The following is a 25,616-nucleotide window of genomic DNA, read 5'->3' as shown; positions in this document are numbered from 1 at the left end:
AGGATTACATTGAGTGACCCAGATATTGGGAGAGACCTGCTCGTATGTATTTGTAGGAGCGTGAGTGAGGAAAAGGGAGGAAGCAAAGAAGCAGACAAAAGACAAAGGTTTGGCACTTGCGCAATGAAAAGTGTCTCATCATGATAAGACGATCATCGATGGTCGATGTAAGCAACGATGAAAAGAGACGAGAAGTGCCCGCCGACTCGACCCTTGCACATGATAAATCTGACTGAGCGGGTATCTCCGAGCTCAGTACTGCCGAGACCTTCAGAGTAAGCTAACGTGATTATCATATGTACGGCCGTTAATCGCAGTTCGTATGCAAAGAAATACATGATTGTATGATGGACTACAGGTAAAAAATGCGAAGATATATGATGCAAGATGCAGAGGCAAAAAAAATCAGTAGATATAAGATCAGTCCGTCTCGACTACACATAGAACCTGAAAGTTAAGAGGGTCAGAATGTAGAGACATGCAAGGTGAAAGGCACTCACTTCTTGTTGATCTGGTAGAGCAACAAACTGATGTTGACTTTTGCCAGTCCATTGAATAAGGAGAGGGAAGCCTGGTTCTCGAACTGAGCTTGCAACAGGTCTTCCATGCGCAAATCAGTAGAAGCTATCCGATTGGTGATCCCCAGCGTGTTGTTGAACACTTCCATACTGAAAATGCCAGGTTTGTTTGAGGAAATGATGATATCGATTTTATCAAACTGACGGGGAGAGAATTGATCGATGGAGAGTAATATACCCTTCTCGTACAAATCCCTCGCACTGTATTTGAAAGATCCAAACTGAGGATTTTTCCCCGACTTCTGCAAGTCGCGCAGATGAAAGTACTGCTTTGTGAATGGCAGAACAAAACGTTTCTTCCTATTCAAGAGTTTAGCGCAATGCATGGTACAAACACAATTGGTCTTTACCCTTTGCCTCGCTGCATGGTCGCCATCGCAGCTTCAACGTAATTGTGATAGCTGTCGATCTGCTCTTCAAAATACTTCTTCCGTTCGGAAAGGTGCTTCAGGGCGTCTACCATGCTATCCATCTCCTGTTGACGCTGTAACCGCTTGCGGTGCTTGCTACGGACATCGCTGGCAATGGCATTCAGAATGCCCTGGAATCCGTCGTTGCGTGTAATCTTCCCTTGTTTCTCGAGTTCAAGAAGGAAGAAAATGGCATGAGCTTTAACTTCTTTGAAGGACAACCTTTGATAGATTTTTAGTTAAGCAATATCTTCCATACTTCTCGCTGTAACTCACGATCGAATATCTTCTAGCCTATACGCGGACTCGCCCGCGGAAGTTGAAGGCATACGTCGTGGCATTGGTTCGTTATCCATTTCGACCAATATGTTCTCCCAGCGAAGTTCATCATCATCGCTCACAGGACGCATCAAAGATTCAACAAGATCTTGCGCAGGTTGGACGCGTAAGATTGCAAGCACACCACGCTTTGCTTGTACCCAGAGCGCTTTCTCGTCAGCTTGTGGATCTACATTCCCGTCAACAAACGTCGTCAATATCGAGTATTCCAAGCTTACCTCGGACATGAGCAAACCTGTTCGTCAGCTCCAGAGTAACCGCACGATCTCTGGCATCCTTGAGCTCATCGTTATCAAGATGAGGTACGCCATCCAGCTCGTGCAAGATAACACGCAAGGCATCGTGTCGATCAGGAGACTTGCAGTATATTCTTCAGCATCAAAGCATTCTTCCTGATTGAATACACCCACCAGTTTCTCTTGATATTGCGAGAGCAGGACATGCATGCCGTACACCTCGTTCGGAGAGATGTAAATAGGCTTTGGTTGTACTGTAGCATCCAAGAATTCATGGGCATGGTAATGGCTTTCAGCATCGGGGACATCCGCGACCGCTGGTTATCAAAGGGGATGAATACCAGACACGTTGGACATAATAATAAAAAATAACTCACTTCGCACTAGCCAATTTGTCATCTGCATGATCAACGTGCGCACGCACTCGTTAATAGGCACATAATTAGGTTGATCATCATTGAACTCGGAGCCTGATGCAACTTGCGTCAAGACCTTGGAGATCTGTGAGAGATTCTTCCTGGTTGCAATATCTACCGATGCGACCATATCAAAGTTTTCAGGCGATCTGCAAATCTGGGTGATGAGCGCCTGTTACGAGAGACCGAAGACGAAAACATACAAGATAGCAGGGTTCAAGTACCGGTAATATACCAGCCTGCCAATGCAGGCCGCGTACACTTCATCATGCGCTCCAGGGAACTTTTCCTTCAACTGAAGAAATGTTTCGCGCGCCATGAACCGCACGCTGTAGGGTATCCTGCGAGTTGACTCAAATATGGATGCGGCAAAGGCTTCAGTCCACCACTGAAGTTTCTGGAGATCTGTAAACTTATCATAATAAGCACCAACACTTCAGGAAGAAGCAAACACGTGCGTCTGATGTACTCAGCCCTAGTATCAGGATCCTTCAAAGCCTCGTAAAATGGAACATCTTTGGGCTTCGTGCTTGCGATTCCAGATCGCATTTCCTCCACATTTATTCGTGATCGGTGGATCTAGACAAGGTGAAACGTCGTCATACTAGAAGCACAAGAATACTCACCACTGTAGGATCAGGTTCCAAGTCAAGATCGACAGCCTCCAGGAGTTCGCGAATGATCCCCTGCAGCGTTTCACGGATGTACGTAACCTGTCGTGGGCGGACGTACTGCACTGCTATGTTAATATACATTGGATGTCCATGTACAACATCCGAAATCGATGGCGCAGCCAGGATTTCCTCGCGGATCGAAAGCTAAAATAGCTGTATCAATAACCAGACACCACAAACTGCGTGAGGCGCACCTGGAATAACTTCAAGAAAAGATAATCCTCCCTTCGGTCCTGACCATACCCAAACAATGTGAGCACGACCCGCTCTGTCAACCGCCTGTGCTTCTCCGCTGTCTCGTCAGAAAGCTGAACGAAGAGTCCACCTAGATACTCTGCTCTTGTCTGTAAGAGATAGAATAACTGCTGGTACAGTTCCAGCTTCTTCTTCGCTGCATGGTCAAGAGTATTCGGGCCGGCAAAGGGGTCTCCATGCGCAGCAAGGATAGACGCCCTAGTAGCATGAGCAGCAGCGCTGTCCGCACCGTACTTTTTCCGCGCCTTGATAAGCTCCTCAAACGACTTCACATTCTGCACGACAAGCGCAATCTTCACATCGAGATCACTGACATCACTCTCCAGAGCCTGGTTCTCACGAATACCCTCCACTACGCGCTTCCTCAGCCGTTCCACCTTGATCTCATCCTGGAAATCTGACTCCGAATCGTCCAGCAAATGCACGAAGTTCTTGATCGTTCCAACGGTGACGTTCTTGCCCAGCGTGAGTTGCCTGTACTGCTCCCTAGTCTCCTTCGCCCTAAAGAGCGACTGGATCTTGACAACCTTGTCAAGATTCGTGCGATAATATTGAATCTTCGCACGATATTTCTTCCGCTGGAGCACGCCACGGAACAAAGCCTGCAACATCGTGGCTGCAGGCTGACTCCGCCGCAAATGGTCTCGCCACGCATGATAATCTCTCCTGACGAGGTGCCCCCGCGCCACCGCCTGAAACCCGTTCACATCCGGAGCAACAAATTCTAGTTCTTTCTGCTGTTCACGGTGGCGGTTCCGCATGATCGCAGCTCGTGCAAGAGCTTGGAACCCTCCAACACTCGCTACGACCTTCAGCTCGCAGAGGGCCTTTGCAACATTACGGTGCCGCTGTCTAGTCAGGCTCGCGCGGGCACGCGCTTGCAGACCGATAAGCATAGGAGTCGCGCGCCGCAAACCTCGGATGAGCTGAAGAAGACGTTTGCGTGCGAGATAAGTCCGCACGGCTGCCTGTATGCGCACAACAGTTGCAGACACATCATCCAGCTTGGCGAGTTGCGTCCGTATGCGTCTCCGCACAAGAACACCGCGGCACTGTGCCTGCAGATCCATGATGGTCTCCTCCTCTGCATCCAGTTGTCTGAGCTTTCTCGCAAGCGCCTGCCGGAGGAGGAAGCCGCGCGCGGCAGCTTGGATATTCACCACAGACAATGCTACCTCCGCACGCGCGAACGTCTTCGCTACTTCGTTGTGGTTCCGCTTCACGATTTTGGCGCGAGCAGTTGATTGCATCTTTACCACGATTGCACGGGCACTCCTCAGGGCTGCTTTCAGCTTCTCGAATCGCCGACGTATGAGGACGCCACGAATCTGGGCCTGAGTCTTGACTACGTATAGAGAGACTGCCTTAATGCGAGCGATGTATGCTCTCCATCGCCGACGGACAAGTATGCCACGGACAGCAGCCTGCAGACGAACAGCCCAGGGCGTCATATCACGCGTCTGCTGACGGGAGACGGAAACGGTGCGTCTGGCGAGAGCACCACGGAGATGTGCTTGCAAACGAGGAACGTATCGTTCGGTTAGACGTAAACGAACGCGCTGTGTCGCCTGTGCCTTGCGGACCAGAAAGCCACGAGCTAGGCATTGAAGCGAACGTATTGACTCCTCGTTCTCCAAGAGCAGACGATCGCGCCCTACAAATAAAATTCACCCCATTGATATTTGGAAAGCAAAAAAAGTAGGACGCACGTTCCTCCTCACTTTCCTCTGGCTCAGGTGGTGGTGGATCAGGCTCCTCGTTGATTTCCTTTGCTAGTTCCCTGCCAACATTACCGAAGTTGGGCATCGGAATACCTGCGTCGGTGAGACCTTTCTGCGTCTTCTGCAACTGGTCATCGGAAAATTGAAGTTGGCCAAGAAGATCTCCGATACATTCGGCGAGACCACGACGGGCGAGGAGGTGACTATGAGGTATTGGCGGATTTGAACATTTGCCGATCGGGAGATGCTCACCTAAGTGCGTGTATGCAATAAATGACCTTGGGAAAGTTTTTCTTCTCGTATAGATCGGTTAATTCAAATATAAATCCCTTATACAAATTGTTACCCGTCATATCTGATGTAGAGGCGTGGCGACATACCTCAGGCAATCCTACTTCCCTAACAAAAACAAAGAAATGGTTGATATTATCCGAGTGGCGGAAGTTTAACTTTCGGGCCTGTAAACAATCGGAGTTCAAGCTCGATCACACGATCTTAGAATGCCAGCGCACCTCGTAAATTCTGAACCCTCCTTCTCCCTTGAAAACCCTGACAAGCCGGGCTAGCACAACACCATTCCTCATTCCTTCCTCCATCTCCACCACCCCAAAGCCTAGCTCCTCCCCCAGACAACCTTCGATCCACTGCTGCGCCTCTCCTACATGGCACAGATATTCATACGCTTGCAGTAAATGTCTCTGCACATCGGCCCATAGGCCGCTCGTCAAGCGAGAGGAAGGGAGGGTTGTCGGTGCAGTTGGGCTTGCTGTTTGATCCCGAGAGAGACGCAATCGCCCCGGAATTCCAGTAACATCGGAGGTGTTTGTCATCCCTGCTACAAGTTCTTCTGTGATAGGTGATGCTGGAGGCTCATACCTGGAATTACGACGTGCTCGTCGTGACACTAGCTGTGAATCATCCACAGGAACAGGAGTGTGCTCAGGCTGTGGTGGGGGATTGGGTTTCTGCTCATCAACCCAGTCATCACCAGCATCCCCACTCGCGATACGGGGCAGATGGCGTCCTAGTTTGTGCCCAGCAATTTGTCCATATGTTGATGACTTCTTGTTTGACATGTATGAGGAGCGGTATGGGGCCGGTGACATCACAGAAGAGGTTGATGGGATCGATGTAGTGGAAGAACTGGGAGTGTGTGGAGGGGTCGAAGAAGATGTGGATGTGAAGGAATTCTGAGTGGATGCGAATGAAGAGGTAGGGGTATGCGTAGGAGAGGGGGACGGGCGTTCAGACGAATTGAGACGCAAAGTGTATTCCGCAACCCGAGCGGTAATGTCAGGAGCACGGGAAGTGCGGTCCACGATTGGCAGGACAACTGAGGAGATGTTCTCAGCGGAACTGGATGTAGAATCAGAAGAACGCGAATCAAATCGGGATGTATATGCAGATATCCTAGAGGGAAGGTCTGGCAACTTGGATGTGAGGTCTGGAATGCCATGGTCGGACACTCGTGAAACACGACTTGGAAGTCGTAAGGCATGGTCGGTAAGATCCTGGCTAGCAGAAATGCGACCAGGCAAGGGTTCCTTTTCTGGGAAGGGAAAAGATGATGACTGTGAACCATAGAGCGACGTAGGACGGCGGCGGATAATTGTAGGTGTTGCAGGCGTGAACAAAGGCTTTGAGGGACTGGACGGAGTATTGATCACCGTCGATGTGAATGGGTCAGCTATCCGTGATACTGGATCATGGGCAGCAGAATCTAGGGTGTTGCTATCTATGGTATTCGGTCTCTGCGTGGGTGGGGAGGGGGAATCAAGAGATATGGGTGCAGGTATATGATGATCAGCAAGTTCCTTGATATCAGATAATGATGAAGAATGAAGAGATGCTGCAATTGGGAGGCGTATGCGATGATGGGTCGGGGTCGAAAATGAGTTAGTAGACGAGTCAGGGTTCTCGACAGATATTCCAGTTGTGTTCGGAGACAAGGGAGTTGCTACTATGTGTGGTGGAAGGGAAGCAGAAAAAGTATGACGTTTGACATAAGTTGAAGTGCGTTGCAAACTGGAATCTGTAAATGAAGATGAACTAGAAATAGTAGATATACTATCACTGTGACCCAGGCTAGAACGACTGGATGTAGTTTCGATTTGCTTTGTTGGACTGACCGACCCACGTCCGTCAAGTACAGCCTCTACGCGTGCGCGCTCTTCCCATTTGTCGCGTACAGTGTCAAGACTGGTACCCGGTCGATGTGAAGGTGTCCATCGTCTAGTAGCAGGAACTACGGGCGGACTAGAACCAGTTGTATTTGGGCTCACGAGGGACGTTGGGCGCGATGAAATGGAGGAATTTCGCGAAAGAGAATTCGTTGATGAGCGAGAAGCAGTACGCTGGAGCAGACGAGTCTGGTACGCGAAAGCATCTCGTTGCTTAGATGGCGACGATGGAGGAGTATTGGTGGTCGATGGCGGCGTATTTGGTTTGTCCATGTCGTGTCAAAGATCATGGAAGTCGTCAGTACAACGCGCCGCTCCAGCCTAGTAGTAGCAGGTCACCGACCTAAGAACAGCTGATGTAATGAAGATACAAGCGCTGGTTCAAACCTTCTTTCTTTGTACCACAAGACTACTATAGCGTTCAACATGCATGCAGGTACTCGTTATATGCTAGTACACTGGCTCGCTTTTAGGCTAAAAACAACACCGTACACTAGCGTGACACCTGACCAACTTAAACTGCGAATCTAACCGTGATGGTCCGACTAGATAATGATCTCTGAGGGCAAGTTGATCTATATCAAAGCTACTGGAGTCACCTCGGTTGCCTAACTCATGGCCAGGATAGTTGGGGGTCGGGCGCGGCATACCTTGTGATAAGGCCAGTACATATCCAATGTTTAAAGATTTATCTATGACGACTCGAAGGTTTAATCTGCAGTGCATGATCTAGTCGAGTAGTTTCTGATATGACTTTTAGCCTTTCGCTGTTTTTAGTTGAATTGGCAGAATCCGAGCCTACTAATTAATTCATCGACCAATGCACCACTGTTTCGCTGAAACTTTCGATTGACACTATTACCATGTATATAGATACTCAGATAGATCTGTGTAGGAAAAAATACACGAATTCCGGGTGACAAAGATGTTATGGTATAGTAGGACGATGACATCCGGTGCCAGTGCTTCGGGAAAGCTCTAGAAGGGTTTAAGATTATCATATTTTCATGGTCATGAGAATACCTTGATGGAAGGGACAAACAAATTAACAAGCCAAGGAACTCTTCGAGCGGATACGTTCGCCAGCGAAATATATCCACACGGGGAAGGGTATACTAATGATGATGGCAAAACCTGCAAGTAGCGTGTTGCCTCCGCCATAACCGAGTGTCGCGAACATCTGTTGTCCAAACAAAGGGAATGCGAACCCAAGAAATGAACGGAAGGTCTAATATGACGTATTCAGTGAACGCAAACGACATCAGGGATAAAGGAAGACTGACAGAAGCGGCTGCAGTAGCGCTTGCAGCATATGTAAATGTATCCACGAGATACAGTTGAATAGGGAGGCTTTAGAGAGGTCAAACATGAACAGTGCCAAAGCACGGAGGCACACCCACAAACATGTCAATATTCCGAATCCAAAGATAGAGGTACCAATGATGGGCATCATGAAGTGGGCCTCGGCTTGGGCAGACCAGCCATACCAACTAATACATGTCAGATTGGGAGCAGGAACAAAGGCGTCAATCTCACAGCAGTCCCACTGGGACAAACAACGACCCAAATATCAGAGCAGGCACACGCATCTCTGGTTTGCCCCTCCCTCCATTTCTTGCAGTAAGCTAAATATAGAAACCAGCGATTGAGCTGAGACATTCAAGGTAGAAGGAAGACATACGTATATGTGGATCTTGTCGGAAATTTTGGCGCCAAACACGGTGGCAACTACGAATCCAAAACCAACTCCAGTATACGTCAGACCTCCGATTCCAATGCTGAAGTGGTACACGTTCGCAAAGAGGTCTGAGAGAAAGTTGTTACTAACGGTCCACGTGGTGTTGACTAGGTGTGATCTTACCGGGGAAAGTAGTAAACAACAAGAGGTAGATGCCTAACATACGATCTCAGTCCATATCCGATATAACTTGATGTGATACTGACCGTACATCCTAAATAGATGACATCAGCGAGCTGCGCGACACTAAATCAAACTTACAAGGACCATATACGAGCTCAGGATAAAGCATATAAAACTCTGGGTCAGTAGAATGGCCGGTCGCTTGAGACTGACCCATAGGTAAGCCCACTTGTCCATGTGATGTGCGGCGAGAATAGGATGTTCTACAGATGTCTTTTCTGAATCTTGGGCCGTGGCGTTAAGACGGAACCTGATAACCGGTGCATATGTTTCTCTCATGAGAGGGATGCCAAGTATTGCGGCAACACCAGAGATCGCAGCGATGACATAGAAAACATACTACACGCCAGCTGACTCTGCGATGAAACCCCCCATGATGGGGCCGATAGCGGGGCCTTGTGTGAAGTCAATCAACGTCGCACACCATAAAACAGGGAAAGACTCGCCTATCATGGGTCCAATGCTGTATAGTGCCATAGCTGAAGCGCGCTCGCGTTCCAAAAAGAGATCGCTGATGACACCTGAGCCGCATGCTATAGGTGCACTCCCCGCCAATCCAGCTTCGTAGGGAGTGAGGAAAAGTTGCGGCTCCAGCTCCACGACGTACCTAGAAACCGGAATATGATTAAGGACACAATGTTGGCTGACAAAGCGCAACCGAGATTAAACGCGAGAAAGAGCAGGTTTCCTAGGTGGAGCACCTTGAACTCATTCAGGCAAATGGTCTCTTCGATCAGATCAAAGAAGAGCACCACGCACCCACACACGACCATATACTTCCGATTAAGGTGCCGCAAATAATGGACCAATGGTATACGACAGAACGAAGATACTTAGCGTCAACGCTAAGACTGTTGGATCAGTTATGTCAAATTTTATGGCCAAGTCAGGTAAACCAGGTGCCGTGATAGCGCTTGCTAACGGTGTGACAAGCGTGTACAGCGAGACCTGACATGATACCGACATGAGTCCCAGTGGATTGAACTCGCTAATGGAAGAGCTGACGATTGTAGTGGTTATCCATTTCTTTGCTAGAGGCCAATTCCTGGGGTTCGCTGGGTCGTGTTCCCAATCATGCATTTTGTTGTTTGTCTTATCCAAGGCCTCGGCAGACCTGCATTCGCTACCTGTGAGCTGAGGAAAATGAAGATAATTCGTGCCATCTCGGTGTGGTACGTGAACAGAAGAGACAGTTCCTAGAGGAGAGTTCGACATGTACCAGGGTTGCACTGGCAGGCAGGGAAGACGACCGAAGATAATAAAGGTGGTATCAACACATTTCAGGGGACGCATTCTTTAAATATAGCAGATAATATCCTGACCGAGCAAGCATTGCTATTACGCTTTATTCCTAGAGGCCCCTGGGTCACGTCACTGACAGGTAAGATCTCACCCGAGGACTTTGGGATATCTACTTACAAAGGATCGTTCGAGTCGCCCCATATTACGCTCCGCGTGTCATCTCACAGCGCTTCGAGTGCTTCGAACGAGTCGATTTTTTTTCCAACCAAGTCCGCGGTTTCACCTAGTTTGTCGACCTTGCTTGCTTTGCTGCATTGTTGGCACATCAAGACCAAATATGAAGCCCAAGTAATCAGCATTGACTTGGAGCGTCTTGAAGGTGGTCGCCCTGGACCGTCTGACCATCATATAAATACTAATATTAGCAAGTTCCCTATACATGCACTCAGACACGAGATAAGTTGTTATGTAATGCACTAACCAAACTATATTTTTATCTTCGGAGATGATCGATATCGATGATCAGCGCTTCGCTTTATTGACCATAGACCAGCGTTCAGGTGGTATAATGAAGCTTACTAGAAGTCTCGTGCTGGCCTCTCTGCCCCATTTACACACTCGACCTCTGCATAGCCCTGATGTATCAATCCAATGCGGGCCCGTTCAACTGGTTGTTGCTTGATCAATGTCTGCATCATGGCAATCAAGATCATCTTTTGCGTATCCCTGCCGATTTATCAAAGGTGGCGTGATTGACATGCGCGTCGACGATCCAGATCTTAAAATGTTCGGCCTCCGTGGTCACTGTGGTCAGCGTATTTGATATACCGCTTGGTTTACACCAAAATAAATGGACGCCGAGAGAAACTTGAACCCAGATAACTTATTCTCGACCCGCATGACGAAGACCTCACCGGGTATAGAGGAACTTTAGTGGTCGCAGCCTTTCCGGAAGGACACAATTGACGACCAGGGCGAAAATACAGGAATTGCCGGAGTGCACATGTAGTTTGTGCAATACAACAGAGTCTGTATACAGCATCCTTGAACATTTCTTTCAATACCAGCGTGCAAACACTGGTATACCTTCTGCGTATGTCCCGGCTGAGGTCGAGCTGAGCCTTGTGCGTATATAATCAGATTGAAGATGTGTGATTATCGGGAGTAACTATACGTCTCTCAATAATCACACTACTCAAATACGATGATATCGAGAGAGAGGGGCCTGAGTTTTGCAAGGCGGTTGAATTTGAAGGGAAAGTTGAAACCAAGTTGCTCGCTTAGTAAGCAAGTGGCCATGTACTTTTGTTAATGTACCCGTGTGATCTAAAACTGTATACCGCGATGCGCGATGTGAGCGCGTCAATCGAGAGCCTTGTCACATCCCTTGTCCCCCAGATTCAGTCTAATACACGTCTCAAGGAAGAACTAATAGCACATTGCAAGGATATCCTTACAAGGTAACAGCGCTCTAGTTCAGCTTGCGGCATATGTCACTTACCTGCTTTGTAGTAACATTGGCACCGCACACGAGAATGACACTGGTCATTTAGCGGCACAGATCAAAAGGCATTGTATGTATTACCACAAAATCGCGTACCACTAGTCGCAACCGTGTTCTTTTGCAGTGTTACAATCCGAATCTCCGAGTAATGCATCACTCAAGTTCACAAATCTCCTCTCGCGATTACTAGACCAAGTGAGTGTACCGATCGTGTCGGTCACGCGTCTTACCTCTGCATAGCCTATTCTCTCCCGCAAACCCGAGTCCCTCCTCTTTCTCTATTCCCTTGCATCCTCTCCACGCCAGCCAACCTCAAGTCCATTCCTCGCGTCTTTCCAGGCCCCGCTTCGTCCATCCACAACTCTCACCACCAGTCCCACTGATATTCCGCGCTCACATCAGCCAAAGGGCAATTCAAAAGCAGAAATTTTGCGTGAATATCGCGCCCGTACTGGTATGCAATTCTATTGACACCCGCTTGTGGGACGGAATGCTCAAGTGCTGATGAAGGACGACACCATCTCCCCGAACACTTACTTCTTCGCGATACGTTATACCTCTTACAGGGAATCTCTGGAAAATATGTACATTTGTCGCTCTCGGACAATGATACCCAGCCCAAACTCGTTTTTGTCGAAGATTCTGTAAGTAGTCTCTAATGAATGTCCTATCGTGCTCATCTTACTTATAGAAATATATCATCCCTCCCCCAACTAAATCCCTCATCCATCGCCTTTCTGAGGTAGGTCATCTCTACGCGCGCATAGCTGCATTCGTCAACACACAAGATCGCCCTTCTATCGGCATGATCGAGCAAAGCCTTTGCCATCACCTCCAGACGCTACTTACAGAATACTACCGACTCATCGCCGTTCTAGAGTCTCAGATGGGCAACGCACCCAACTCAACTCCTGACTCCCAATCGGATCCTGTAGGAGAGGAGACTGGCCTCACCCTTAAACGCCTCGACGTCTGGATAACAGAATGGCGTCTCCGCATGCGCATGATGAGCGTCTGTGTTGAGGGCGCCCATGACGCACAGGGTGGGGCACTCGTTAACCTCATCCATTCATACACCGACAATGGGGACCCATTCGTCAGAAAATTTACTGACCAACTTTTGGAAGAGGTGCAACATCTTTATTTGAGTTAGTTGACCGACTGCTTCATGTTAATTTAATTTTAGGTATCCACTCCTTTCTTCAATACGCTGCACAAATGGCTCTTCTCCGGCGAACTCTACGACCCCCACTCTGAATTCTTCGTCTCCGTCGACCCATCACTTGCGCATCTTCAAGGACTGCATCCCTCAAGTCTTGCAGGTGGCATCGACGCATTCGGCGAGGATTCTGTTAGCGCAGATAGAAGTGACGGCGGAGGCGGTCTCCGCGTGTGGGAGGCGAAGTATCACTTTAGAAAAGAGATGCTCCCAATGTTTGTGGGCGAGAACTTTGGAAGAAAGATCTTTTCGACAGGCAAGAGCTTAAATTTTATCAGATACAGTTGTCACGATTCAGATTGGGTAGCAACAAGGGAGAAGATGAGCAATACGGGCGGAAGTGAGCTCTGCACTTCTACTCGCTTTTATATTGATACTTATGTTTCCCGCAGTCCTCAAGTACAGCGATATCGCAGGATTGGAACGTAGTATCGACAGCGCATACAACACCGCCTCTGCTCGCCTGTTTGAAGTCTTCACTGAGAAATTCCGCCTCCTCGATCACCTCTCCGCGCTCAAGCACTACCTCCTCCTTGGTTACGGTGACTTTGCTGAGCAACTCATGGAATCGCTTGGGTACGTAATCCATACCGTCACTTCATCCATGCTAATGGGCACACAGGCCCTCTCTTGCTCGACCTGCCAACACCCTCTACCGACACAACCTCACAGCGACACTCGAGACAGCGATCCGTACTTCAAGCGCACAAAGCGATCCACCGGATGTTCTCCGCCGCCTCGACGCTCGCATGCTAGAATACACGCACGGCGAGCTCGGGTGGGACGTCTTCACGCTCGAATACAAGGTCGACGCGCCGCTCGATACCCTCCTCGACCCCGGGTCTCTAGAAAAGTATAAGCGGATCTTTGCACATCTGTGGGCGATGAAGCGTGTAGAAGGCGCGTTGAGCAGTGGCTGGATGAGGGTTGCAGGTGCCGGACGAGTCGGAGGGCGGTTGGAAGGTGAGTTAATCATGCTGCGATGTTTTCTTCCTGTCGGAGACCATGGTTGCGGTGTTGACGCGCAATACAGAACTGGAGTATGATTGGCACCAGATCCGGATTACGACTTCAGAAATGATACATTTTATTCGTCAGATGCAGGCATACACACAACTCGAGGTCATCGAATGCTCATGGAAAGCTCTTATGGAATTCTTTGCGAGACGGGAGGGTGATCTTGACGCTATGATCGACGCTCATCAATCATATCTTGATCGTATGGTCAAGAAGGTGTTGCTGATCAGCCCTAAGGCAGGGAGAGAGGTGAGCTTGGCTTGCAAGCAAGTTTGTCGCGTGCTTATCGTCGTGCCAGGAGAGCTTGTTGACCCAAGTCCGGGAGGTATTCTCGACGATCCTTCAGTTCCGCGAGGTAATTGTAAGCGCTTCTTTATCCTCCCTCGTCCACGTGCTTCTTTCCTAACAAAAATTACCACAGGATGATTTCTACAACTACACCCTATCCGAGTCAGCTCGGTTAGACCAAGTGCGGGATGCCGCCCGTGGGGTGTACACTGCACCCACTTCGCTGGCTCACACCCAGTCACTTTCTCAAATTCGCAAACTCCTTAAAGAATATAGCACTGCATTCAGCGAGCGCATGCAAACTATCGTGCAGGCTTTACAGTCGCATCCAGATTTGGATTGCCGGTTCCTTGGCATACGACTCTCGTTTTCAGAGTTCTATCGTTCGAAGAAGGATAGGGAGGTTCTTGCGGCGCAGAGATCGTGACCGCAAGCGTAGGAGAGTGCATTCATAAAATACGCTAGGAATACAGTGATGATATGAATGACAGAAACCAGATGTGGCCGAAAGAAATTTGAACTTTTTAAAGCTGTATCTTCGGTTCCTATATAATTTAAGTGCGAGCGAGGAGCAAACTACGGATACAGAGCTAGAGTAACTAATCAATACATAATTTACACCCCATGGTCAGGCTACTTACGATAATGCCATGGCCAACGATGCCCATACGGGAGCCAGACGCGCGTGTCCAGCAGGATATATGACAGCCAGCAGCGATGGGGACTGCAATCACATTATACATAATTGCCCATATCTACGGACTATATTAATGGCGAGTGGTGGTGTAAAGGGACTGAAGAGACGTACAAAGTTGATTTTAACGCGATTGAACACTTTTCTCGAGAGATCGCTCAAAGTGAGTAGACATTTAAGGTTTGAAGATACAAGAATGAATGAAGAGCTAGATATCGCGACGTCACCTGAAGTATGTCAGTATGTACGTCGTTAAACAGATGATAGAGCTTACTTCCGGATCCGATGGCTATTCCTATGTCACTGGCCGCCAGTGCCTGACGCCAGTCAATACAAAATACAAATACCTTTAGAAAGAACTCACGGGTGCATCATTGATACCATCCCCAACCATTGCGACAATACATCGCCGATTTGAGGCTGATCTAGGCAGCATACGCTGCCATCGTGAAGATGAACGTCTGTTGCCATTGTGCTGCAGCCATTCAATTTTTTCGGCCTGCGGGGACAGGTCAGAGAACGTGACAGGTATTCGAATAGTAGGAACAGACCTTTTGTTGAGGCAAAACTCCAGCGATGACATTCATTTCAGGAATGCCCACGGATTTCGCGACTGCTTTAGCCTGTAGTCTCATTGTCCCCTGATATCATCCATGTCCCAATGCCCTCCTCCTGCAAATGCCGTATAACACCAGTAGCTTCCTTCCTGATGGGATCCGACACAGCGAATATCGCTGCAACAACGAATCGATTGTCCAGGTCTGCGACCATAATCGCGAGGAGGATGATGCTCTTCGCCTCAGATTTCCACCTCTCGAGCACTCGGAGGACGTCAGGAGAAAGCAGTACATCATGGTCTCGCATCAGGGCCTCGTTTCCTACTATCGCCTTGCAACGCATTTCATCAAAATCTGCTTTGACGCCTTTGCCAGCGATCTCGTCGAACGCGTTGCCAGCAACAGACGTAGCGCCATGCTTCCCCGCATACTGCCTGATTGCATTCGCGAGCGGGTGAGATGACGCAGATTCTAACTCCGCGGCAATTCCGAGAAGCGTCTTCTCAGGCACCGACGACAGCAGGATCTCGGCATCAGACACTCGGGGCTCGCCACCTTCGGTAAGTGTTCCGGTCTTATCGAACACGACGATGTCAAGTTGAGCCATGTCTTGGAAAGCCTCGCCGCCTCCGCGAGCCAAGATTCCATGTTTGGCTGCGAGGCCGGCTCCCACAAGAAGAGCGGTAGGTGCTGCCAAGCCAATGCCGCAAGGGCATGCCACGACGAATACTGCGATTGCAAACTCGAGAGACCACACGACTACGGAGCTGATGTCAGTACAAAGTTCAGTGAATCACTTGGAAGAAACTCACCCCATCCGCCTTGATTTATATCTAAATAACTCCTAGGGATGGCACCACTAACACCCAAGGCAAGCCATGTCAACCACGTAACAATCGCTAGCAAAGTAACGATCGGGACGAACACAGTCGTGATGTGATCCACAATACGCTCAATCGGCGCCCTGCGAGTCTGGCCCTCGCGGACGATCTGCACAATCTGGTCCAACCTGTAGAACTAAGTCGGTACAATGTTTATACCATCAAAGATAATTGGCTAACATTGTGACACCGCCAATAGCGTTCACTCGAACGTCTACTGCCCTAGACTTGTTGATTGTCCCAAGGAGAACCTCGTCCCCAACATTCTTCTTGACGAGTCTAGCCTCGCCCGTTAAAGAGCTTTCGTCGAAGGACGTCTCCGCACCAGACACGATTGTACCATCTGATGGTGGCGTGGCACCATTTTGCACACGTACCACATCGCCAACCTCCAAGAGGTCAATAGGTACCTTCTCGAACCTGAATCCAGGAGACGCAATAAAGCTACCGTTATCAAATGACACGTCACATTTTTCGGGGTCATTGCGGGGAACGATCGCGGAGGCCGTAGAATCAGAAGCAGAGCCAGTAGTCCGTAGAAGAGCTTCGGCAGGGCGGAGCGAGCCGAGTGCAGTGATTGCGTCGGCAGTCCTCGCTTTACTATATGCGTCGAGGTAACGGCCTGATGATTTAAATTATATCACACAAGATATGCAACGCATGGGCTTCACTCACCAACAAGTAAGAACATGGTCAGGAACACGACAGCGTCGAAATATGTGGTATCTTGTGCTGTACCGCTGCTCGCAGGTGGCTGTGTGGCTGCAAGAATGAGAAGCGAGATCGACGAAAAGTAGGCCACAGATACTCCGGTAGAAACCTGTTTATGGATGTCATCACCTTATGACAACGTGGGTAACATGGTACATACCAGAAGGTTCATGCTCCCAAATCTAGTAAAACGCTTGACGATGGGAGTCGTGCTCTCTTTCCTCCATAAAGATCTGATTTCTTTGATGCTCCGACGATGAAATGAGCCAGCACCATAAAAGTATACTGGGGTCGCTAGAAAGAAAAGTGCCCACTCAATCCGAGACGCATTTCCTTTCCACATGGGCCCCATTAGGTATTGTTTCGTCGAATTGCTGCCGGGAACGAGACTCATGTAAACCACGCCGATGATGAATGTGGGCATCGCAATGATAAATGTGAAAAACAGGCGCAGAAGTAAGGCTCGTTGCTCGCGCTGCTGCAAGCTGCGTGTGAACTCTTCGAGCGTAGGCGGACAACAGATCGATACAGTGTATGATGTCGGCTCCACGGACATGATGGCCAAGATGATGGAGCGGATGGTGAAGTCTGGAGGCGATGGCTTGTATGATACTTCCATTATGGGGTCCAAGTGGTTTGATAACGGTTTGATAATTGCGACGTCTGGCTGGAGCCTTTGCAAGGCAGTCATAATCTTTGCTGGACAGTTTCTGATCAGTGGATGTCAGCAACATTAGATGCGACAACAATGCAAATCGACGCACTGGCAATACATCCCATCAATACGAAGGGATAAATTTCGAGGACCCGTTGGAGTTTCTGATGTTGATGGGATGAGTGGCTCGACCTTAATAACGCTGGCTTCGTAGCCGCAGTCGTCGATCGCTTCGGTCACGGAACCAACAAGGTCCCTTCGAGCAACAACAACCGTGGCAGAATGATTAAGCAGGCTAACAACCACTTCGGAGATCCCAGGGAGTTGCAAGACCATTTCGGTAATGGTACTTGGACATGCGGAGCATGTCATGCCACCTACGGACATGGTGACGAGATGCGGGACGTCATCAATGCCAACTTCGTACAATGGTCTTGGGTTCGATTCTTGGTCCTTTTCTAGCTTGGAGCAATCCATTGGAGAAACACTATTGGAAGATACGTTGCCGGCATTACCCCGCAAGAGCGGTGGAACCATGTCCTCGAGTGCCGTAACGGCCACCTCCTGACACGATGAACATTGTTGTATATGCTTTTGACGTTTTCCAGAATGCGTGCTACTCATTTGTTGTGAAAGTCTCTGCTCAGAAGCTGGGTCAGATACATCAAACCCAGCGTCTTCGAGCATGGAATGTATGGTGTGTCTGGGTATTGTAGGGGCATGCCCGACTGTCACTGACTGGTGGACGATGGATATGTCTACCCTCGTTGGAGGGGGTGACAGAGAGAAGAGCACTTCATTAATTGTACTTACACAACTGCGAAAAAATATAACATTAGCGGAATAAAAACCAGGGCTGTTTTATATGTATACCTGCTGCAGTGAAGATTAAATATGAGGACAGTCGTGACATGCGTCTGAGACGACGTCACGGTACTCATGAGACTCAGGATTTCTGTGTGATTAGACTAAGTGTGAAATAGAGATACGATAGCTGGGAAGAAATGTATGGGAGTTGGGAGGACATTATATAGCGATTTGAAACAACCTAAATATTTGCTGGCTAGTCGGTTTAAGCTTGTCATCATACCGATGATTTGCTGGCGAGTGTTCAGAAAATGCCTCAGTGCCATTACGTCACACTTATATTTCTCAAGCTATTCTAACCTTTTTAGGCGACCCCGCTTTGAATCAAATTCGTCGAGTGGACCCAGTGCTAGTGAACCCTGGCCCCAGCTTCAAGGAAGCCCTGACTCTAGCACTACATCTAGATGCAACTTTCAAATTCTGCTTTCCGCGGAGGTGTAAGTAATTCTTAAACCCAGAGACCAAATGCGAAATTTCCTCAGGTTTGCTGCTCCATGATTAGAAGCTTGTCAACAAATAGTAGGAGTCCGAAACGACCGTCTCCTTCCGCACCGCCATTACCTTGATTGGGCCACCGATATGGCATCCAGGCTAATATTGTTATGGATGGCTTTGAGAGGTCAACGATCCATAATATATCAATAATCCATTACTGGGATACTACTGGAGGTCGGCAATAAGTCTCAGACAAGCATCACAAGCAAGAGCTTTGGATGGTGTAGCTAATCGTCAGCAGAGGAAACGAACGAAGTAGATCCAATGTTTTAAAACCGGGACAAAGAGCCATTGATTATCGAGACCAGTCATTCTCGTTACTGGCAGCAAGTACCTTGGTCCTGTATCTATAGAGCAAGAAGGAATATACAACTTGAACCTGGCTTGAACGATGTCGGAAATTGGCGCCGCTGCCGCCGTGGCACCTTAGGTTGGCACGTGAGCAGCGAGCGCTACCAAGCCATTTCAGCTGCAAACACATTGATCAACGCGAGCGACCGTGATGAACTCAGTTAATGCCCCTCCATTACCTCCAGGGTGGACAGAGCACGTTGGTAGGTGTCTCAAAATACACTTGGCACTCTAGTTATTAACTTGCATACAGGACCTGCGGGCCAGCCATACTACTACCACGCCGGGACACGAGAGTCTACCTACGTTCGGCCGCTCCCCGCGTTTCCTATCATTCCACAAGCTATCATACCCCAACCTCCAAAGAAGAAAGATAAACCGTTGGTAAAGATTCCGATACCTGGCACAGAATGGCTTCGCGTAACAACGACGGAAGGGAATATATTCTATTCACACAAGGCGAAGAAGCAGAGCGTGTGGACCATGCCAGAGGAAATAAAGGATGCTGTTGAAGCATTCGAGCGTGCCGAGGAGCATGTGGAAGCGCAGAAACAACAACAGGAAGCAAAGGAAAAGGACATCCAGAAGTTGGGGTTCGAGGAGGAGCAGGAGCTCAAACGGATTAAGACAGAAATGCAGGGCCTTGTGAAGCGAAAAGCGGAAGAACCTCAACCTCTAGACGAGGTTGTGATTTCAAAAAAGGCGCGAGTAGAAGAGGAAGAGGAGGAGGGGGAAGGGGAAGGGGAGGATGACGATGACGATGACGATGACGATGGGAGCGAGGAGGGGGAGGAGGAGTGGCAACGTGAGGCTGCTGCACAACTCGCTGCTGAAGCAGAGGAGGAGACGAAGAAACTGGAAGAAGAGGCCAGGCTCGCACAGGAAGCAGAAGATACAGAGGCCAAGAAGATGCAAGAAAATGAGAGGTCTCAGCTTAACATGCCCGATCGCGTCGATCTCTCTATTGAGGAGGCTAAGGCATTATTCAAGGTCTGTCACTAGCTCTGTTGATTGGTGATCCCTTGGTTAACTTCATCGACCAGACATTATTGAGGGAAAAGAATATCAGTCCTTTGCATCCTTGGGATACTTCATTGCCCTTGTTTATATCAGATCCGCGCTATGTTCTACTCCCCTCTGTTTCAGCACGTCGTGATGCATTCGATGAATACTGTCGGGATCGAGCGCGCGAACTACGACAACAAAATGTCAAGAAAGAAAAGGCAGAAGCAAATCCTAAGGAAGAGTATGAACGACTCCTTAGCCAGGAAGTGAAGAGCACGAGAACATCCTGGTCTGACTTTCGACGGACGTGGAAGAAAGACCGGCGATTTTACGGATGGGGGAGAGATGACCGAGAGCGAGAGAAGCGATTCAAGGAGTATCTCAAAGAGCTTGGAGAAAGTACGAATTGTGTTATACCTCATGAGCGATGTATTCAGCTGACCTTCGATCTAGGAAAGCGTATAGCCGCTGAGAAGGCAGAAGCGGATTTCTTTACTCTTCTGCGAGAGAGTGGTGTGGTCAGGTCAGATTCGTTATGGAAAGACGTAAGTATCTGTCTGCCTTATCATCATTAGGTATATTAAAAGTTTGCATTCTAGGTGAAACGAAGACTATCCCATGACGCACGATACGACGCTGTCGGGTCTTCGTCTCTGCGTGAAGAACTTTTCCAGACATTCCTCAAGGCACATGGGTCTTCATCTTCGCATTCGGCCTCTACCAAAATTAAAGATGAGGCGTGCAAACATGCCACAGAAGAAGATGCTGAGCAAAGGCGCAGACACAAGAAGGAACAAGCCCTTAAAGAGCGTGAACAAAAGGTGAAAGCTGATCGTAGTCGTATGGACGCCGAAATAGGGCGCTCCAAGATGGGTTTAAACCTGGAAGAAGGTGAAAGAGAATTTCGGTGAGCCGCCTTTACTTCCACAGTTCAAAGGTCCAGGTCGCCTCGCTCAACCCCTTTCCTCTTTCTTGTTTAGTACACTGCTGACAGACGCGGTACGAGACCCACAGGTACGACTACTTCTTTTTTCGATGCAGTAACTAACCCACATCTCATTATAATCGCAGACCAACTGGGAATTGATACGTCCTCAACTCCAAACCGATCCTCGATTTAACAATTCCCCTCTTTCAGTAAATCAGCAATTGAATCTCTTCCATGCACATATGAGTCAGTTGCAGATGAAACATTTGACCGGCCTACATTCGTTGTTTCAAGCGCATGCTCCATCCTTGGCAACCCCATTCTCTGCTCTTCCGCTTGAATCCATGTTAAAATCGCTTCCGGTGACAAAACTTGCCTTCGACACAAGTGGTCTCCAACAGGAATATGAGAAATGGCAACGCGAACGGACATACGAATGCAGAAAAGCATTCGACGAGATGCTCGCGGAGAACTCCTTTGTTGAGTTCTGGGGAAGATTGGGTAAAATTGGGGGTGAAGGAGTCGAAGGAGGGGTCAAAGCAGATGACTTGGGTGAGGATGAAGGCGAAGGCTTTGGTGGAAAGGTCGACATGAAGGCGCTTGCAAAGAGTGTGGACCTTTCGGACATCGAGAAAGTGCTTAAGGTATGTCCAGTCGTTCGCGGAATAGATTTGACAATTAATTACTTGTTAGAATGATAAGCGATACATCATGTTCGAACATGTGGCGGCACAACGAGAACGATGGTTAAGGGTGAGTTAAATGAAGGGTTTCGAGTTTGCAACCTTGTCTGATCCATGCTAGGATTATGTTGTAGGTCTGACTGCACCTAAACTATCTGTTCATGTGTAGAATAGTTGATTCATGTACTTAGTGGCTCAAGCCCTCATCTCCTTGAGGTCCTCACTTGATTTTACAACGCTCAGCGCTCGACTTTTGAGAACACGCGTATCGTCGTCAGGTGACACTCGAAGTCAATCACGTGGTATCGAACACGTCAGTACTTTCAATTTCACACAAGGATTTCCTACTTCAATAAATAGCCTGCCGTACTTGCGTAGTAACCGGACCCCAAAGCACCAGCCAAGAGACCAACTCTTGTTCCCAGTCGACAATGCGTCTGCTAAGTCCTCTAATCTTGTCACTTACAGCCCTTTCGTCGTGCATTTTCGCGCAAGAGGCAGGTGCTAATGCGCACAAGGTCAAACATGACTACCAGGTAGGTTCCCCGCGTCTGTTCTGTATTGGTGCACCTTAGCAGACCATTTGTTTGACAGAGTGATGTTGCACGCCTGCGCAAGATAGTTGTCAACAGGTGCAGTAGCCTTACATCGGAATCGACGTCGAGCGCTAACTATGTACTACGTACTGCAGTCTTTACTCGAACAGGTGACATTGCAATCCCTAGATGTGCCTACACATACTCTTTGCTGAAGCAACTCACCACAGGGACGTGTTCTTGCGGGAGCTCATCTCAAACGCCAATGACGCACTCGAAAAGCTTCGACTCACCGCGCTCACAGAGAAGAGCATGTGGGATGGCGTCTCCCCTTTAAACCTCACTATCAAAGCGGAGAAAAATCCCGATGGCGAGGGTGGCCGTATCATTATTACTGGTTTGTATCACTCTGCATCATTGTCTGTCGCAGTACTTACTGTTGTACCCAGACACCGGTATTGGCATGAATGCAGCGGAATTGACAACCAACCTGGTATGAACCTCATTGTCTTGCGAAGTGTGAGAGTGATACAACATTCTAAATACTTAGGGCACTTTGGCGAAGTCTGGAACTTCTGACTTTCTTGCGGGAGTAGACGGTGACGATTCGACCGCAAATGGCAATCTTATTGGTGCCTTTGGGCTTGGGTTTTACAGCAGGTTAGTGTGACTTTCGAGTCCGTGGACACATGGTTAACTCTCCACAGCTTCCTTGTAGCAGATAAAGTCACCGTTGCATCTTTACCCCCGCCTCGTCTAAGAATCCCAACCCTACCCAGAATGTCTTCAGTTCTTCTGCGGATGAGGGATCATTCGAGATATACCCCGACCCACGCGGAAATACCCTCGGGCATGGGACTGAGATTACACTTTATTTGAAGAGTGATGCTTCCCAATATCTTGTGACCTCTAACCTTATGAAGCTTGTGTACGTGTCTCACTCTATCTTATTGCGCATCTTTTTGAAAAGTATCTCAGCAACCAGCACTCTGGATTTTCGACTGCCTTCCCGATTTACATCTGGTATGAGACTGAGGAAGAAGTTCCCGAAGTAGACGACGAGGTTGTTTTAGACGAGCAGGAGGGAAAACCTACTGACGCGGACGAGGATGAAGCCGTTGTCGAAGAAGATGCGGAGAAGGAATCCGCATCTCCCAAGATGAAGAAGGTTATAGTTGGTCACTGGGAACACTTGAACTCGCAACCTCCCCTCTGGATGCGGTGCGTTGTTGCTCTTGCTGTCGCAAGGATATGCTCATCTTCTTGCCAGTGATCCGAAGACAGTCACCAATGAAGAATATGAGCTACTGTACCAGGGGACTTTCAAAGACTTCCAGAAACCCCTTGCATGGCACCATTTCCATGGTGATTCGGAATCCGGGGTATCTTTCCGTGCACTCATTTACATTCCCTCGCGTTTGTGAGTAGTTATGGTGATGATGATGATGATGTGCTTTTCACCTCATGTCTCTCAAGGACTGAGGAGTTTTTCAACAAACCACTCGATAATTCGGCAAAGGACGTCAGGCTGCTGGTGAAGCACGTGTTCATCACCTCTGACCTAGGTGAACATGGCTTGCCGAAGTGGGCTAGCTGGGTGAAGGTTATTATTGACGGTAAATCGGTTCGGTTCAGCCCAGGGAATTGGTGTTGACTTGTATACCTACCATCTAGCTGATGACCTTCCATTGAATGTCTCTCGCGAAACCCTCCAGTCCAGCTCTTTCCTCAAGCAGATCAAGCAAATTATATTACGCCGCCTCATTCAGCTTTTCTCTAAAATTGCTGAAGAAGACCAGGAAAAATATGCAGAGATCACAAAGAACTTTGGCCAAGTCTTGAAACTCGCTGCGTCGGAGGACGCCAAAAACCGCCAGAAACTGGCAGCTCTTGTACGCTTTAACACGAACCAACGGGAAGTCGCATCATTTGACTCGGTTAGTGGCTATTATTATGATCATACGGGAGCATGGATCTGAATTGCACAATTACAGTATTTGGAGAACAGGAAGCAAGGACAAAAGCAGGTGAGTGGTATTGAGAAGAAAGGGAACGACATGATTAAAACACAATCCAGATTTTCTACCTCGCTGACATGGGTAAATCCATCGAACACCTATCTCAAAGCGTATTTGTAGAAAAGTTGCATGCCCGCGGGTACGAAGTACTGCTTCTGAACGAGCCTTTGGACGAGATTATGCTTCAAAGCATCCGAAAGTGGAAGTAAGCCACTGATGACCTCCATGATTGAAAGAATATCTCACTGATGGATCAACAAGGGGTGTTCCATTTCAAGACGTCGCCAAGGCTGGACTGGACTTTGGAGATGGTAAGCTCCCATCAACGTGAAGGTTTTCATTATTCTCATCCGCACACAGATTCTCCGGAGGAAAAGGATATAATTGCGGAATTGACAGACAAATACGCTCCCCTTCTTGAGTGGCTGAAAATTGAGGCTGGAGACAATGTTAAGAATGGTGAGTACTCACTTTACGATTATATAACACTTTGGCCTAAGGTTGCATATTCGTCAGTGATCGTCTCTAATAGGCTCGTCACGAGTCCCTTGTGCGATTGTCGCAGATAGCATGGGTTTTACAGCAAATGTCCAGAAGCTCATGAGTACGTTCGACCGGTGACTTGGCAGCGTTGGTTCGAATTCAGTAAAAATTTGCAGGTGCCACAAGCCGCGGGGCTCAGCAAAACGATGCCATGCAAGACTATATGAAGAAGCAGAAGGTTCTGGAAATTAATCCGCGATCGCCGTTGATCGAAGGCCTTCTGGAACACGTCGAACAATTGAATGCAGATGGCGACGACAAAGACCTGGATTCTGAGGCACAGCTCAAAGAGGTTGCTTCCATCCTAATCGATGGGGCTCTTGTTCGTTCCGGGTTTGAAGTTGCCAACTCCAACATGTAGGTCCTGACAAAACTGATGCAACAATGTCTCACAATGACACCACGCAGGTTTTTGACTCGTGTGGATAGAGTACTCAGGCGATCACTCGGTGTCTCTGAGACTGCACCGACAGATAACACCGTGAAACCAGCTCCCCCCGTTGACCCAGAGCTGCCTAGTGACATACCTGCGGATGATGAGGAGATGTTCAATCTTCCTAATGAAATGCAACGCAACCAGATTGAGTTCGAGATGGAGGAAATTGATGAACATGGAAATGTTGTTCACAATCATGATGAACTGTGATGTTGCAGTAGATCTTGTAGCAGTTCAGGCTGGTCAATAATAAAAT

General features: G+C 48.5%; 5 protein-coding genes across 5 annotated transcripts; 2 read left to right on the top strand and 3 right to left on the bottom strand.

The window, feature by feature from the left end:
- Window positions 1-186: 186 nt before the first annotated feature.
- BJ212DRAFT_1338602 (ras GTPase-activating protein) lies at window positions 187-7,198 on the bottom strand. Its single transcript, XM_041335028.1, has 15 exons — window positions 5,142-7,198; window positions 5,010-5,087; window positions 4,882-4,958; window positions 4,618-4,832; window positions 2,848-4,562; window positions 2,606-2,797; window positions 2,438-2,558; window positions 2,183-2,384; window positions 1,941-2,128; window positions 1,738-1,880; window positions 1,546-1,684; window positions 1,265-1,496; window positions 929-1,210; window positions 501-878; window positions 187-447 (listed from the first exon to the last, which is right to left on the bottom strand). Exons 1-15 carry the CDS (start codon window positions 7,080-7,082, stop codon window positions 435-437), a joined length of 5,916 nt encoding a protein of 1,971 aa, XP_041195476.1. The 5' UTR covers window positions 7,083-7,198; the 3' UTR covers window positions 187-434.
- A 656-nt stretch (window positions 7,199-7,854) lies between these two features.
- On the bottom strand, window positions 7,855-9,810 carry BJ212DRAFT_1445644 (major facilitator superfamily domain-containing protein; the record flags this gene model as incomplete). The annotated part of the gene is made up of 13 exons (XM_041338140.1): window positions 7,855-8,037; window positions 8,093-8,159; window positions 8,210-8,299; window positions 8,346-8,434; window positions 8,491-8,615; window positions 8,671-8,715; window positions 8,805-9,002; window positions 9,099-9,125; window positions 9,177-9,290; window positions 9,338-9,431; window positions 9,490-9,506; window positions 9,537-9,678; window positions 9,736-9,810. The coding sequence occupies 13 exons, from the start codon at window positions 9,808-9,810 to the stop codon at window positions 7,855-7,857; spliced, it is 1,266 nt and encodes a 421-aa protein (XP_041195475.1).
- A 1,464-nt stretch (window positions 9,811-11,274) lies between these two features.
- BJ212DRAFT_1338586 (gamma-tubulin complex DGRIP91/SPC98 component) lies at window positions 11,275-14,755 on the top strand. Its single transcript, XM_041335027.1, has 12 exons — window positions 11,275-11,432; window positions 11,485-11,546; window positions 11,601-11,671; window positions 11,717-11,930; window positions 11,987-12,120; window positions 12,168-12,605; window positions 12,663-13,035; window positions 13,088-13,271; window positions 13,318-13,658; window positions 13,729-13,961; window positions 14,011-14,073; window positions 14,134-14,755. The coding sequence occupies exons 1-12, from the start codon at window positions 11,284-11,286 to the stop codon at window positions 14,425-14,427; spliced, it is 2,556 nt and encodes an 851-aa protein (XP_041195474.1). The 5' UTR covers window positions 11,275-11,283; the 3' UTR covers window positions 14,428-14,755.
- BJ212DRAFT_1586175 (heavy metal translocatin) lies at window positions 14,555-18,604 on the bottom strand (the record flags this gene model as incomplete). The annotated part of the gene is made up of 13 exons (XM_041342386.1): window positions 18,372-18,604; window positions 17,608-18,315; window positions 17,004-17,553; window positions 16,808-16,952; window positions 16,313-16,754; window positions 16,064-16,260; window positions 15,385-16,010; window positions 15,246-15,335; window positions 15,059-15,193; window positions 14,969-15,011; window positions 14,809-14,921; window positions 14,642-14,724; window positions 14,555-14,576 (listed from the first exon to the last, which is right to left on the bottom strand). The coding sequence occupies exons 1-13, from the start codon at window positions 18,437-18,439 to the stop codon at window positions 14,555-14,557; spliced, it is 3,222 nt and encodes a 1,073-aa protein (XP_041195473.1). The 5' UTR covers window positions 18,440-18,604.
- Window positions 18,605-19,362: 758 nt separating this feature from the next.
- On the top strand, window positions 19,363-25,570 carry BJ212DRAFT_1478340 (Hsp90 protein-domain-containing protein; the record flags this gene model as incomplete). The annotated part of the gene is made up of 27 exons (XM_041339692.1): window positions 19,363-19,414; window positions 19,465-20,201; window positions 20,255-20,615; window positions 20,670-20,761; window positions 20,816-21,123; window positions 21,197-21,230; window positions 21,288-21,788; window positions 21,838-21,897; window positions 21,949-21,961; window positions 22,296-22,363; window positions 22,422-22,459; window positions 22,519-22,533; window positions 22,594-22,760; window positions 22,813-22,856; window positions 22,914-23,023; window positions 23,091-23,291; window positions 23,342-23,584; window positions 23,634-23,783; window positions 23,840-23,979; window positions 24,038-24,300; window positions 24,358-24,390; window positions 24,441-24,586; window positions 24,643-24,692; window positions 24,742-24,840; window positions 24,914-24,985; window positions 25,041-25,281; window positions 25,333-25,570. The coding sequence occupies 27 exons, from the start codon at window positions 19,363-19,365 to the stop codon at window positions 25,568-25,570; spliced, it is 4,476 nt and encodes a 1,491-aa protein (XP_041195472.1).
- Window positions 25,571-25,616: the final 46 nt, after the last annotated feature.

The sequence above is a fragment of the Suillus subaureus genome (assembly GCF_016647635.1).
Source record: "Suillus subaureus strain MN1 chromosome Unknown BJ212scaffold_8, whole genome shotgun sequence".
Lineage (NCBI taxonomy): Eukaryota > Fungi > Basidiomycota > Agaricomycetes > Boletales > Suillaceae > Suillus > Suillus subaureus.
This window is presented reverse-complemented; position numbering and strand designations above follow the sequence as displayed.

Excerpts from the sequence above, each read along its gene's own strand:
- BJ212DRAFT_1338602 (XM_041335028.1), bottom strand. The coding sequence starts at position 7,082 with ATGGACAAACCAAATACGCCGCCATCGACCACCAATACTCCTCCATCG. Across the intron at positions 2,559-2,605 it reads TGGAACCTGATCCTACAGTG|ATCCACCGATCACGAATAAA; the intron begins GTGAGTATTCTT and ends CACCTTGTCTAG. Across the intron at positions 1,685-1,737 it reads CGCAATATCAAGAGAAACTG|TCTCCTGATCGACACGATGC; the intron begins GTGGGTGTATTC and ends ATATACTGCAAG.
- BJ212DRAFT_1338586 (XM_041335027.1), top strand. The coding sequence starts at position 11,284 with ATGTACCCGTGTGATCTAAAACTGTATACCGCGATGCGCGATGTGAGC. Across the intron at positions 12,606-12,662 it reads CTGACCAACTTTTGGAAGAG|GTATCCACTCCTTTCTTCAA; the intron begins GTGCAACATCTT and ends ATTTAATTTTAG. Across the intron at positions 13,659-13,728 it reads AGTCGGAGGGCGGTTGGAAG|AACTGGAGTATGATTGGCAC; the intron begins GTGAGTTAATCA and ends CGCGCAATACAG.